At 42.8% G+C, this 13,690-nt stretch overlaps 1 protein-coding gene across 1 annotated transcript; it reads left to right on the forward strand.

Annotated features, from left to right (window-relative positions):
* The first annotated feature begins 369 nt into the window (after window positions 1–369).
* On the forward strand, window positions 370–10,579 carry appl1 (adaptor protein, phosphotyrosine interaction, PH domain and leucine zipper containing 1). The gene is made up of 22 exons (XM_079186188.1): window positions 370–525; window positions 1,978–2,076; window positions 2,181–2,240; window positions 2,931–3,002; window positions 3,121–3,208; window positions 3,284–3,325; window positions 3,732–3,790; window positions 4,041–4,187; window positions 4,588–4,670; window positions 4,863–5,024; window positions 5,250–5,438; window positions 5,551–5,593; window positions 5,677–5,733; window positions 6,299–6,390; window positions 6,534–6,713; window positions 7,329–7,381; window positions 7,758–7,932; window positions 8,395–8,431; window positions 8,548–8,688; window positions 8,779–8,829; window positions 8,922–9,011; window positions 9,317–10,579. Exons 1-22 carry the CDS (start codon window positions 472–474, stop codon window positions 9,470–9,472), a joined length of 2,130 nt encoding a protein of 709 aa, XP_079042314.1. The 5' UTR covers window positions 370–471; the 3' UTR covers window positions 9,473–10,579.
* Window positions 10,580–13,690: the final 3,111 nt, after the last annotated feature.

The raw sequence follows: 13,690 nt of genomic DNA on the forward strand, positions 1-13,690 counted from the left end.
ATATTTGTTAGTTAAATATTTATATAAAACCCAAGGGCAGTGGGGTTGATGGGGGTAGAAAAGATTAAAATATTTGAATAATGAATATATTGAATCAAATGAGTCACTTTGGACGGGCATACATTTAAATTCATCAATAAATAACGTAGTTTCTCACGCAAACTAAGCAGCTCAGCCGCCATTATGGCTCGAAGTTGTACACGGGTATAGTGAAAGGGCGATCCTGGTCAGAGCCAAAATGGCGCCGTTTCCCCTTTAAATAAGCAGCCAATCGAATTCGTAGATTTCTTTTCTATCCAATCACAATCCATTTGGAGGGCGGGACCCGCTGAACCGGGAGGAGCTGTTTCTTGGGTGTTGTGAATTCGTTTAGCCAAGAAATCTTGAGTGGGAGTTGTCGGGACCGATTTTGTTGTTACGTTTTTTTGTCCGTCTATTCACACCGATTTACCAACCGCGCCAGCCGCAGCCATGCCCGGGATAGAGAAGCTGCCGATAGAGGAGACGCTGGAGGACAGCCCTCAGGTAACAGTCCTCTTTCCCTGGAGGCTTCAGCTAGCATGCTAACGTTAGCCACTTGTACGGCTGAGCTAACCGTCTTTGTAGACTCACAGTTGTTTGCCAACAACCAGCCGGGAGATGACAAGTTTAAGCAGCAAGCTAACCGCTAACGGCCCAGCTAATCAAAGCTGTCAGACAGGACACGTCAGCTGTGCATCGGCATCGGACCGTGTGACTGCTATATCGATCAGTCTCGACTCAAGATACCGGAGCCAGAATGTCGGAAATTAACCCGTTTAATGGATAGGTTAGCCGACTACTTCCTTAGCCTCTTGGCTAGCTGCTGCTTCCTTTCCTTCCATTGATAGCTTGGTAATATTTCGGGCCATTGTCATGTAATTGTTAAGATGTGGCATTCACACACAGGGCAGGAAGCTGCAGCAAAAAAACACCCTGCTGTACAATCACTGATTGGGGGTGTGGCCAGAGTGTGATACACCTGAGTTTGGATGTTTTATAGTTCAGTGCACCTGTAAACAGTTTCCCCAGAGAAAATCAGGGGTCCGAATCATGAAGCAAGTTCCACTTTTAGTCAGCTCTGTTTGGGTTACATGGCTACATTTACTCAAGTACTGTACCTAAGTATAGAGTATCTCTATGTTCTGTTCTTTATACTTCTTCTACATTTCAGAGGCAAATATTAAACTTTTGTTTGATACCTTTTTAGTTACTTTACAGATTCGGATTAATAATACAACATATAATCAACGATATATTATGATGTATTAATGTGGGTTAAGACTTTATTGATCCCTAAGTGAACTTCACAAGCTACATACAAGTGCATACAGTACAACATAAATAAACACGACCTTTACCAGCTGCAACAATAAAGTGAGCACATTTTTTTTTTAAAGTGCAGAAAGATCACGTACCCCTCTCTGAATGTCTTGTGAAATCGGTGAATTTTAGATGTAATCTGCTACAATTTAAAGTAATACGTCGGTTGCTCAACAGTGAAAGTAAACACGATGTATTCCAGTGTACCAGCACTGTGTTACAAAGAATCAACTCTGGACTTTTTGTATTTGATTTGAACTCAAAAGCATTTGACAAGCGATGGGAATTTGCACCCTTGTTTTTCCCAACATGACCCTTCGCTTATTCACCATTTCGCCCATCGATGTGTGTACAATTTGTACGTTCTTATTCGTAAGAAAATGGAAATAAAATAAGATTGCCTTTATGTACCAATGTAGAGTGCATTCAACAATGACCGTATGAGTTGAGACACACCTTGAGGAACCGTACTGCACTGTGCTGACATGCAACAGGTGTGGATTTACTTAGATAGGTGTGGGTTTGGCTTTCTGCCAGTTACACAAGGGATCATTTTGGGTGTTGCGGTTTTATTGGTCGGTCAAGATGATTAACAACGTTTTCACCAGTGTTCTTGTTGTGTTTTTTTACACGTAGACACGCTCTCTGCTGGGAGTGTTTGAGGAGGACACTGCAGCGATGTCCAACTACTGCACACAGCTCTATCAGGCCATGCAGAGGATTTACGATGCACAGGTAAACACAGACTTGATTCACAGGTGTAGAGCCACTGGCTTCGCAGGTGTAGACAGAACATACAACCTGATTGGTAAGTGCGTCTGTCCTGTTTTGTCTTTCAGAATGAGCTCAGTGCTGCGACACACCTGACCTCCAGACTGCTGAAAGAGTACGACAAACAGGTAGGCCAAGTCGTCAACCAGCCACCGACTTCCTGAAACCAGACACCAGCCCTACACAGCTAGCCTTGCCATGTTACAACACTAGACATTAGCCTTTTTATACTACCCACTGGCCATTAAACACTAGCCACCAACCTTTAAACGCCAGTCATCTGCTTTATAACAATAGCCACAGGCCACATAACAATAAACGCTAACAATAGCCACTGGACATGTAACATTAACCAGTTTATAAGGCTTTAAGCTAGCATTATAAAACTAGCCACCAGTTTTATAACACTAGCTTAAAGCCTTATAACACTAACCATTAGCTTTATAACACTAGCTTAAAGCCTTATAACACTAACCATTAGCTTTATAACACTAGCTTAAAGCCTTATAACACTAGCCATTAGCTTTATAACACTAGCCATTAGCTTTACGACGCTAGCCGCCAGCCATACAACACTAGCCACCAGCCTTATGTCGCTATTCACCAGCTTTATGACACTAGCCACCAGCTTTATGATGACCTTTTCTCTAGAGAAAACCTCGGGTCAACATTTAACCGACATTTGTTCTGTGACGTTGAATTCACAGATTCCTCTGCTGTGCGTTCCATGTCCGTTTGCTGCTGCAGAGACACATTTCTTCTTCTCACAAGAATCAATCTAATCCACTCCTCCATGTTGTTGTTGTTGTCATCCGCAGCGTTTTCCTCTAGGGGGCGATGACGAGGTGATGAGCTCCACCCTGCAGCAGTTTGCAAAAGTCATCGATGAGGTGAGAGAGAATAAAAACACACCAGAGCTCCGTCTGCTGCCGTTTTATTCTTCTTGGATGTGCCTGACAGGATATGACATAATACGATATGACAACTTCCTCTTTCTCTCTTTTGTAGTTGAGTTCCTGTCATGCCGTCTTGTCCACCCAGCTTGCAGATGCCATGATGTTTCCCATCACTCAGTTTAAAGAGAGAGACCTGAAGGGTAGGAAACACACAAAGAAAACAGACCCAGACAGATGTTGCACTGTAACTTACAGTTCTGTTCTTCTCTCTCCAGAGATCCTCACTCTCAAAGAAGTCTTCCAAATATCCAGTGATGGTACGTTTTTACCGCTACTTCGGGCGACAATTAACGTTCTGTATACATTTTGTTTAAATATTTCGAAGGATAAATGTTCATCACAAGTTTTCCACAGCTTCAAAGAGCTGAGCAATCCTAAGCCCCTCCCACTCTTCTGCTTATTAGCATTTACGTTTTTTTAATTCAATTATTGCATCACTGAAAATCCATCTCAGCTACAAACACTGATAGTATCGCCGCTACACTGGAGCTTGAAGCTGCATATAAAGTAAAGTATCTTAAAATCTGCTTAAGGAAGATTTGACAGTATTGTTTGTCTTAGTGTGAGTTAATGCTTTATGTTTCATTCTAACATGTTGCTGTTGTAAAAGAAAGTCAAAGATACGTTTGATGACTGATGTGTGTGACCGGTTTGTGTCTGCAGATCACGATGTAGCCATTAACAGATACAGCCGCCTGTCCAAGAAGAGGGACAACGACAAGGTAAGAAACCTCGATACTAAAACGTATTCAGCTTCTAGATTATTCTTCATTTTCAGTTGACTGTCTTTGGGTTTAGTTTGGTTACTGTAATAATGCGTTTATATCAAATGCTCATTGTTAAGCTGACATAACTGTGTCGTATCCTAATTACTCAAAATACAAGGTGACTAAAAATGGAAGTGTACGGTATCATATATAAGTGTATAATATTACTATACTGTAATAAGAAGAGAGTCTTGTGTTGCTGCAGTTGCGGGCGGAGGCCGTGGAGGACGTTTACACCTCCCGCAAGAAACAGCACCAGACCATGATGCACTACTTCTGCTCGCTGAACACGCTGCAGTACAAGAAGAAGACGGCTCTGCTGGAGCCGCTGCTGGGCTACATGCAGGCCCAGGTACACACACACACACACACACACACACACACACACACACACACACACACACAGACACACACTTTATTTCTCTGTATTCTGTTTAGCGGCTTAGTGTGCAGCGTTCTCCCTCAATACTGGACCAATTACATTTATTTTTAGAAACTTAGACACAAAAACGTGAGAAAATAGGTGGCGGGTTGAAAGATATTGAAGTTCCTCTCTAAGAGACGGTGTAATTCATCAGGAGAAACTGTTGGGTTTGTCCTTGAGTCAACTAGTCCCAGTTAATGTCGCCGTAGAGCCGTTAATAACATGTAACATGTGACGCTAAATAAAGAGAGAAACACGAGAGAAGAGGAGCAGACACGGCTGTTACCAAACCTGCTGATGCGTCTTCATCTGTGTTCGTTCTCTGCAGATCAGTTTCTTTAAACTGGGTTCAGAAAATCTCACCCAGCAGTGGGAGGACTTCCTGGGAACCATAGGAACCAGTGTCCAGAAGTAAGACCCCCCCCCCCCCCCATCACCTCCTCATTTGTCTTTGTTCTACAGTCAACGTCTGAAATGCTTTGTTTTATTTACTTGAACTCAGTTTAAGTTTGAGGAATATTGCAAAATGGACGACAGAAAACGAACATGTGACGACAGAGTGTGTGTGCGTGTCTGTGTCTGTGTGTGTGTGTGTGCGCGTAGCGTGCGTCGGGAGATGGAGAAGGAGGTCGGGCAGATGCAGGAGACCATCCAGGAGATGGAGACGTCATGTGACCAACTGTACGCACCGTGTGACCCTGACCCCGCCCACTCGCCCGTCTGTCGCAACCTGACGAGGAAACAGGGCTACCTGTACATCCGCAAGTAGGACGGACCCCACACACACACACACACACACCCCACACACACACACCTGCTCCCATATTTACGCCACTGACTGGACTGAAAACAAATCAAACAGAATACAAAATAAAATCGTAGTAAAAAGATGTTTATGTTAAACATAAACTAAACATTTAAATTGAGCGGTTATCTGCTGTTGGCGTCGTCGTCCATGGACTCAACGTCGCTCTCCTTTGTGTCCCTCAGTAAGACGGGGCTGGTGTCTTCGTCCTGGGAGCGTCAGTACTTCTTCACGCAGGGCGGTAATCTGATGCAGCAGGGCCGCGGCGAGGTGGCGGGCGGTCTGGTCACCGACCTCGACAACAGTTCCGTCATGGCGGTCGACTGCGACGACCGGCGCTTCTGCTTCCAGGTCACGTCCTTCGATGGCAAGAAGTGAGAGGACTCCCGCTTTTCTTTTTAACATTTAGATTTAGCTTAGAGATGTTTTCTCCATTCTTAAGTATTGAAGATGGCGTATAAATGCCACTTTTGTGTTTTTCGTCAGGCTGGTGTGGCTGCAGTCGGAGAGCAGGAAGGACTGCGAGGAGGTAAAATGATTTCTTTCTCCTGTTCACGTGACCTGCTCTGTTTTTGTCTTCACGCCGTCTCCTCTGCTGCTTTCCTCCTCCAGTGGATCTCCACCATCAACAACATCTCCAAACGGATCTACCTGAGTGAGAACGCAGAGGTCTGTGTCCCACTTCCCTCATCAACTTCCATTTCATGTGTTTTTATTTACTCGGTCACTGGTCGTCTGGCAGCCATCTTTAGATGTAGTCCAGCCCGGTTCCACACTTCTGATTTGATTAGAGAACGTAAGCAAAATACACGTCAACGTATATAAAGAGACGTCTTATGGTCTGGCACTACCACAGACATCACACATCCACAAGTCTTTAACTAAAGTCAGAGGACCAGCTGATCACGACACTGAGCAGGAGAAGTGATCTGAGAGAATAGAAAGTCTCATCTTCCTCTGTGATTAGTGGCTCATTTGCTGAAGTGCAGCTGTAATGTTGCAAACAGCAGATGACTCAAATTGTGACACTTTCCCACTTCCGGTGTAGACAGGAAGTTAAAAGAGGAAATGTGTTTGCAGGGAGCTGATAGGGAGTGAGAGGAGATCAAATAAAATGATAGTAAGACACTGAAAAACTCTGCGAGAACTTTCCTGGAAAGCTGTTTGAATTTCGTGCACTCAAAGTCGTTTCCTATTGGTTGACGTACTGACGGCGCTGTCATCCCGTTGGCAGGAGCTGGCAGCCAGAGTGAACCAATCAGCTCTCGAGGCCGTGACGCCGTCGCCGTCCTTCCAGCAGAGACACGAGAGCATGAGGCCCAGCAGGTGTGTGTGTGTGTGTGTGTGTGTGTGTGTGTGTGTTAGAAGACCACCAGTGTCAAAACAAAGTGTGATCAACAACCTCGTAACCAATCAGCTGTCAGATAGAATGAAGACTGACTCTCTCTCTCTCTCTCTCTCTCTCTCAGTAAAGGGCGAGCGGGCCGAGCGAGCAGCATCAGCTCTGTCGGGTCCGAGCCGTCGCCCGCCCTCTCCGTGCTCTCATTGGACGCCCTGGTTGCCCCGGACACGCCCATCCAGTTTGACATCATATCCCCCGTCAGCGAGGAGAACTCGGGACAGAGCAAGACGGCAGCACAGTCCGGCAGGTGTGTGTGTGTGTGTGTGTGTGTGTGTGTGTGTGTGTGTGTGTGTGTGTGTGTGTGTGTGTGTGTGTGTGTGTGTGTGTGTGTGTGTGTGTGTGTGTGTGTGTGTGTGTGTGTGTGTGTGTGTGTGTGTCACACGGATGCTAAAGCTACCTCATGTCGCTCCTCTTATTTTTCCACCAAACATTTCAAAGCTTCATTTCTTCATGTCTTACATCTCGTGGAATCTCTTAAAGTATTTTTTTTTTTTATATGAGATTTGCGTAGACCAGATCCAACTCCTCTATTCTTATCTTTCACAATAAAAGCCTCAAGTAAAATTTAAATAAACAAAAGCCATAATAAAAAAATATATATAGTTGCCTCATTTAATAGTGTATTGAACAACAACATATCCTTTGACCCCCCCTCAAAATGAAAGACTTGTATGATTCTTATATTGAAATATTTAAAAAGAAATGTTACTGACCCGATCGAAGTATCACCGTTTCTGTGTGAGTGAGAGTTTGTATTTGGGGTAAAAAGCTTATGTTCTGTCTAGTAATGTAGCAGCTGTTGGTTGGTGTTTAATACTGTGTGTGTGTGTGTGTGTGTGTGTGTGTTCGTGTCCGTCCACAGAAGGAGTAATCCATTTGGAGAGTCAGGAGACAGCACATCAGAAGACAGTGAAGGTACCGTCCGTCCGTCCGTCCGTCTGGCTCTTGTTAAATATTTTAAATTAAATTTGAAAACCAATTTCCATGATTTCTCTTGAAGTCAGTTTTACGATGAACCGTAGTTGGCTCACTGCTGCCCCCTTGTGGACGGGAGGAGAAAACATCCACTTTAATGCGGTAGTAGTGGGTGTTATTCCCCTCATCGGCCACAGGGGGCAGAACTGAGACATTTATCACCTAAAAACATACCTGAACAAACATGACAAACGTGAGCGTTATGATCTATCAGATCATAATAATCATAATAATATCTTCTATCAGAAGTGTTTTCGGTATGTTTTGGTTTCATAAGAACGCTTCAGACTTCGCTATACGTTTTTTTGTCGCCCAGACTCGATCCTCCACCAGCTCTTCATCGTTCGCTTCCTGGGCTCCATGGAGGTGAGGAGCGCCGAGTCGGCGGAAGTCATCCCCGAGACCATGAGGCAGATCCTGGCAGCCAGAGCCATCCACAACATCTTCAGGATGACCGAGTCGCACCTGCTGGTCACCTGCGACTGCCTCAAGTACGATTCACTTATTATTGAGAGTCAAAAAGAGTGTTTTTAGCCCTCTGGAGGCTTCAGTATGAACGTGTTGGACAGACCAGAGCTGATGGAACAAGGTCACAAGGTCATTTAAATCTGATGGGTTGCTCCTTTAAATGGCGAAGGTGAAAAAAAAGTCCCACTGTTTGAGTTTTTTTGTTTGTAAAAAAAGTGTTTTTTCCCGCAAATTTATGACTTTAATTAGTTTTTTCTTTGGAATATTACCCGCCATAATTTTAATAACGTCTTTTTACCCACAATAACCCAAATACGCCATCGTACTATGTAGATGTTAAATTAAAACATAAATATGGCGTCGTGAATACAGAAAGGCTGGTTTAACATTGAGATCGAGTAGGACAGAATTCACGATAACGTTATTAATAAACACATTTTTGTAAAGTTTCTGTTCTTTGATTTCAATGTTTCCTTTCGTTTCAGACTCATTGATCCTCAGACACAAGTCACTCGACTCAGGGTGAGATGATCTCCGCTCACGTCTTCTGCTCGGGAAGCTTTAGTCTCCGTCACGTTTCCATTGATGCGTCCCCTCTCTCCTTCCCTCGTGTCCTCCTCTCCTCTCCTCTCCTGTAGTTCCCTCTCACCAGCGTGGTTCAGTGTTCGTCCCATCAGGACAACAAGAGGCTGTTTGGGTTCGTCCTGCAGTCGGCGGACGGGCCGGCTGACGGCCGAGCCGTCGGCTACATCTTCGAGTCCAACAACGACGGAGAGAAGGTTGTTTTCGTGTCCGTCTCTCGGTTTGTCTCACTGTCCACAAACTGTCTGTCTGACCCCCCCCCTGTGTGTCTTCTTCACGTGTTTCAGATCTGCGACAGCGTCGGCCTGGCCAAGCAGATAGCCTTCCACTCCGAGATGGTGAGACGGATTGGTAACTTTAACTCGCAGCGTTTTGGAGCCGTTTTGGTGTCTTCGGGTGAATTTATTCCGGTTGTCTCGTTGTTGTGTAGGACCGGAAGGCCGTGGAGAAGAGGAAGGAGCACGACAAGGCTAAAGAGAAACAGCAGGAGGAGCTCAGCAAACAGAAGCAGATAGAGAAGGTGATGTTTAACTCCTCACTCGTCCCGTATACTGAAACCAGGAGGCAACCTCCGCTTCTGCTGAGTGAAGTCGATGAGGAAGCGTCTTTAAAGCTGCATTCTCTCTAGTGACCACCAGGGGGCGACTCCTCTGGTTGTATAGAAGTCTATGAGAACATGACTCTACTTCTCTCTTGATTTATTACCTCAGTAAACATTGTAAACATGAGTTTATGGTCTCGAGGTCAAGTGGTTAGGAAAAGACATTACGACGTCATTAATATGCCAGAAAAATATTTATATCTAACTTTGTTGTTCTTCTCCAGGATCTGGAGGAGCAGAGCCGCTTGATCGCTGCCTCGAGTCGCCCCCCCAACCAACCCGCCGCCGCCGACGGACAATTCCTGGTGCTCAGCAACAGCCAATCAGAGGACAGCGATGCCGGGGAGGAGGGCAAGAAGAAGGGCGAGTCTGAAGCCTGACGAAGCCAAACGGGGGAGCCATGTTTTACCAGCTCAGGAGTCAAGAGGACGGGGAGCAACACCCGCCCGCCCGGGCTGCCTGCGACTGAAAAAACATGCGCTCCCTCTCTGGCTGGAGGATAAACTAAACGCACCCTCACTATAAGAGGAAGAGGAGGAGGAAGAGGAGGGCAGTATGAGTGGAAACATCTCGTCAGACTTTTGTTTTTGTGTGTTTAAAAAAAAAAAAAAACGCTTTTTATACCGGCTCTCCAGAAAAGGACGCACGTATAGATTTAACCTGCAAGTCACTGTTTGTTTAATGTTTATTTTATAGAAAGAGTTAACGGCAACGAAGAGCAACATGTGCAGATTAATGAACGAGGATCAGACGCAGACAAACGTCAGAGCGAGACAGCTCGGAGGTGAAGGTTTCCCCCGAGATCACAGAACAAAAAGACGAAGGCCGAAGAGGCGAGTCTTATTTTGAAAAGTACTTCCTGTTCTTCCTGAGCATTTTAAAGAAAGAAGCATCCTGCAGCGTTGCGTTCTTTTTAAAGTCATCTTTCCCTCCAGACAGTCACTGGTTTTCACTCACGTTCTTTAAACTCGCTGAACGAGACGTCGATCGATCAAACAGAAAGTTAATCTGCAGATATTTTAAATGATCGATCGTTCGTGGTTCCAGCAAGTTCATCATCACCATGACTACATCAGAGCGATGAAACGTTCATCAGGGATCAACACTCTGAGTCTCTGCCAGCTGATTGTCATAGTTCATCAATAGTTTATTAAGAAGAACTGAAGGCAGCGGATCAATTACACATATCATCCGCTCAGGATCTGGTGGAGCTGCAGGTTCAAAATTGGGCTAAATTCGGTTGAAATATACATATTTACAGCTTTGTTGGCGACACGTTCTTCAAACGAAATCATCTTGTTTTTTCGTTACCTGATATTAAACATTAAATATATAAATACAGTAATGCGTGACAGAACAAACCAGGAGGAATCCAACACACGAACATTTAAATTCTTCATGAAAATGACTAAATGAGCTTTTGAATTTGACCGTTTTGCTTTGTGAATATATATATATATATATATATATATATATATATATCCCAAGTAAAACTAAATAAAACATGGAAAATGTTCAGATCCAAAGCGTGCTCATGTCAAACGAAATATCTTTAAGTTAAAACACTCAAAGGTTTACAATTGATGAACACACTTCCTGTTTGTTGCATAAAAACACCGGTATTGAAGAACAATATATGAACCACTGAAATGTCCAGCAGCATGTTATCAGAGTGGATCAGAGCCTCCAAAGCTCATAACTTTATGTCTCAGAATTCATCTTTTTCTGGATTTGTTGGGTGAATTGTCAGAAATGTGTTCTGTCCAGCGTCCCATGCGGTTTGTATGCAGTGTGTGTGTGTGTGTGTGTGTGTGTGTGTGTGTGTTAACATGTCAGGACGGAGCCAACATGGCTGCCACAGGAAACCTGGAGGTTGTGAAACTACAGAATTGAACAAATCTGATATTGAAATTTTTTTTCATATTGAGATTATTTTTCTTTCCACATATCTGCAACTTCTGCCTCCGACAAAATGAACAGATGCATGAAAGTGTTGCTCATTAATAATAATAATAATAATAATCTTGTATTATATCATCTTCTTTCTTGGTCCATTAAGATAAAACAACAAAAGCACAAATGATCTCACTCTGAAGTTATTCGTCGACGGTTCTCCATTTTAAAAACTGAAAAAAGAGAAAGAAGTTTGGGGCTCAAACGTTCGTCTTTTCTGATTCGCTGGTTGAAGAAAATTAACATTTTTAACACTTAACCAAATAATCAGCTGAGTCGGCGTGTTGCTCCTTTAATGTTTGTGCTTTTACAAAAGTAAAGGTTTATCCGTGTCATTTGTTTGGGATCGCTTTCTGTTGTCACAGATTTTATTCATTAATCTTGTATCAGAGGTCAGAGGTCAGAGGTCAGAGGTCACAGCCTCCTGTGGTGGACGATGAAGAGGATGTTTCTGAAAAGCCTAAATCAACGGTTACTGGTGAAACAGGTGAAGAAGCTGCACTTTACTGACGCAGGAATAAACGGGAACGATGACGTTGAACTGTAAATATGTTTCAGTGATAATTGTTTCAGTGTCATAAATAATAAAAAAAGGCTTTTCAGTGATAAATAAAAGCACTAACTCCACCCGCCTGAGTCCGTCTGTCTATAGATCAAGCGAACCTGTTGTGTGTGAGATAGATGTATATATATATATATATATATATATATATATATATATATATATATATATATCTTGCCTTTGATTCTACTCCTGTCGTATGAAACGTGCTGTATAGATAAACTTGACTTGTCAGCATTTGTTTTATTGTTATCACGTGACAATCGTAACTTCTCGTGCTGCGAGCAAAAGAGGAAGTGCTGTGACGTCATTATCCAGGTGGTTTCCAGACGAAGGTCAACAATGGTTTATTTGAACCAACTCTAACTCAGTAAAGTTTGTGCATGACCACATTTTAAATGAAATGTTTGACATTTGCGATCCAGATTCATTTATAAAGCACATTTGAACACAAGACAATAAACACAAAGATGTGGTTAATAGACAAAGGACCATAAAACAATAAAACAAACAGTTTAAATCTCTTTTTAGTACAAAAACTGTAAAACAAACCAACAGCAGCTGGTTAATAAATAGTTGAATACAGACTTAACCGTAGCTGTGCCAGATTTATTTATTTTTTTATTTTTATTTTTAGTTTGAAGGCCGCGGACACATGACGTCGTCCTGCTGATTCGTTGCGCGTCACAGCAACAAACTACATGTTGTGTGGTTTGCTTTTGGAAGACTTGTTGAATGTTAAACTACAGTTTTAGCAAACTCTAGCTTTAATAAGTCAGCTGTTACCATGACGACATGGTGCATATTCCTGAACAAACGTGTGTTTAATCAGATTATCACACACTTTGTCCCGGCCGATGAAAAAACGCTCGACCCACCTGTGAAATGAGGCTTTTTAATGAACCGAGAGACTGAGACTTATTGACTCAGCGAGTTGTTAATATACTGCTAACCTTAGTTCTGGTTAGCAGCGGTTTGTATATTGTGTGTGTGTGAAAAGAGAAGTAGGCTACACACACACACACACACACACACACACACACACACACACACACACAGCGCCGAAAACAGGACGTCATTAACAAAACCATCTCAAACCTCCACAGCAAAGTGTCTGCAAGTTTTATCAGTTTATATTTTTTCTCACAATTATATTATATTTTCTGCACAATTAATGTTGCATCATGAAAGTCTAAAAGCTGTTTCAGCGCCCTCTCAACAGCACAAGGACTGAAGAAAACACTGAATCCTTATATTAGTGTTTTATTATACATTGAGATGAATGTCTTTATACTGGACCTCACAGAGAGGAACTACAGCTGTCACACACACTGTGGTGTGTTTGTGGTTCAGGGAAGTCACAGCAGAGCGAGACATCATCATCACGTGGTCCGTCATTCTGGACGAGCTGGTTTCCTCCACGTAGATTATAACAGCAGTGATTGTGCAATACTCTATAACACCGAGCCGACTATTGCGAAACCTTCTCTGGTTTACTGGCGGATCGTTTTTTGTTGTTTGTTTGATTTGAAAAACAATTCACTAAAATAGAAAATACATGGAAGGGGATGATCTGTAAAGACAAATGTAGTGGAGTACAAAGTCTAATATTTGGGATTCAGTGGCATGAAGTAGTTGCATGCAATTAAAATACTCAAGAAATACTTTGTATTTAAACTTAAGTACAGCACTAATGTACTTAGTAACATTCCACTACTGTATTTTTTTTTTAAATCTAGTCCACACTAACTTTGTTACACAAATGATACTGCAGCTTCTTCATAATAAAAGCACTCAGCGAAACACAGGAGCACTTTTATTTTGAAGCAGCCAGCGGCTTCACGGAACATAACGTGGAGGGTCTGAGGGTCAAAGGTCAAAACACAGCCGGTGGTATCGATAAGTCATCTAATCAATATATACTCCTCTCCTACACGCAGTAGAGGAAGTACTCAGATCTTAAATGATCTGAGAACAATTTTTTGCTCTATTTCAGAATAAAATATATATTGATATACTGATAATCCAATATTTTTTATTATTAGATTACAATATGATAATAATAATAATAATAATAATAATA

The sequence above is a fragment of the Pholis gunnellus genome (genome assembly GCF_910591455.1).
Source record: "Pholis gunnellus genome assembly, chromosome: 3".
Lineage (NCBI taxonomy): Eukaryota > Metazoa > Chordata > Actinopteri > Perciformes > Pholidae > Pholis > Pholis gunnellus.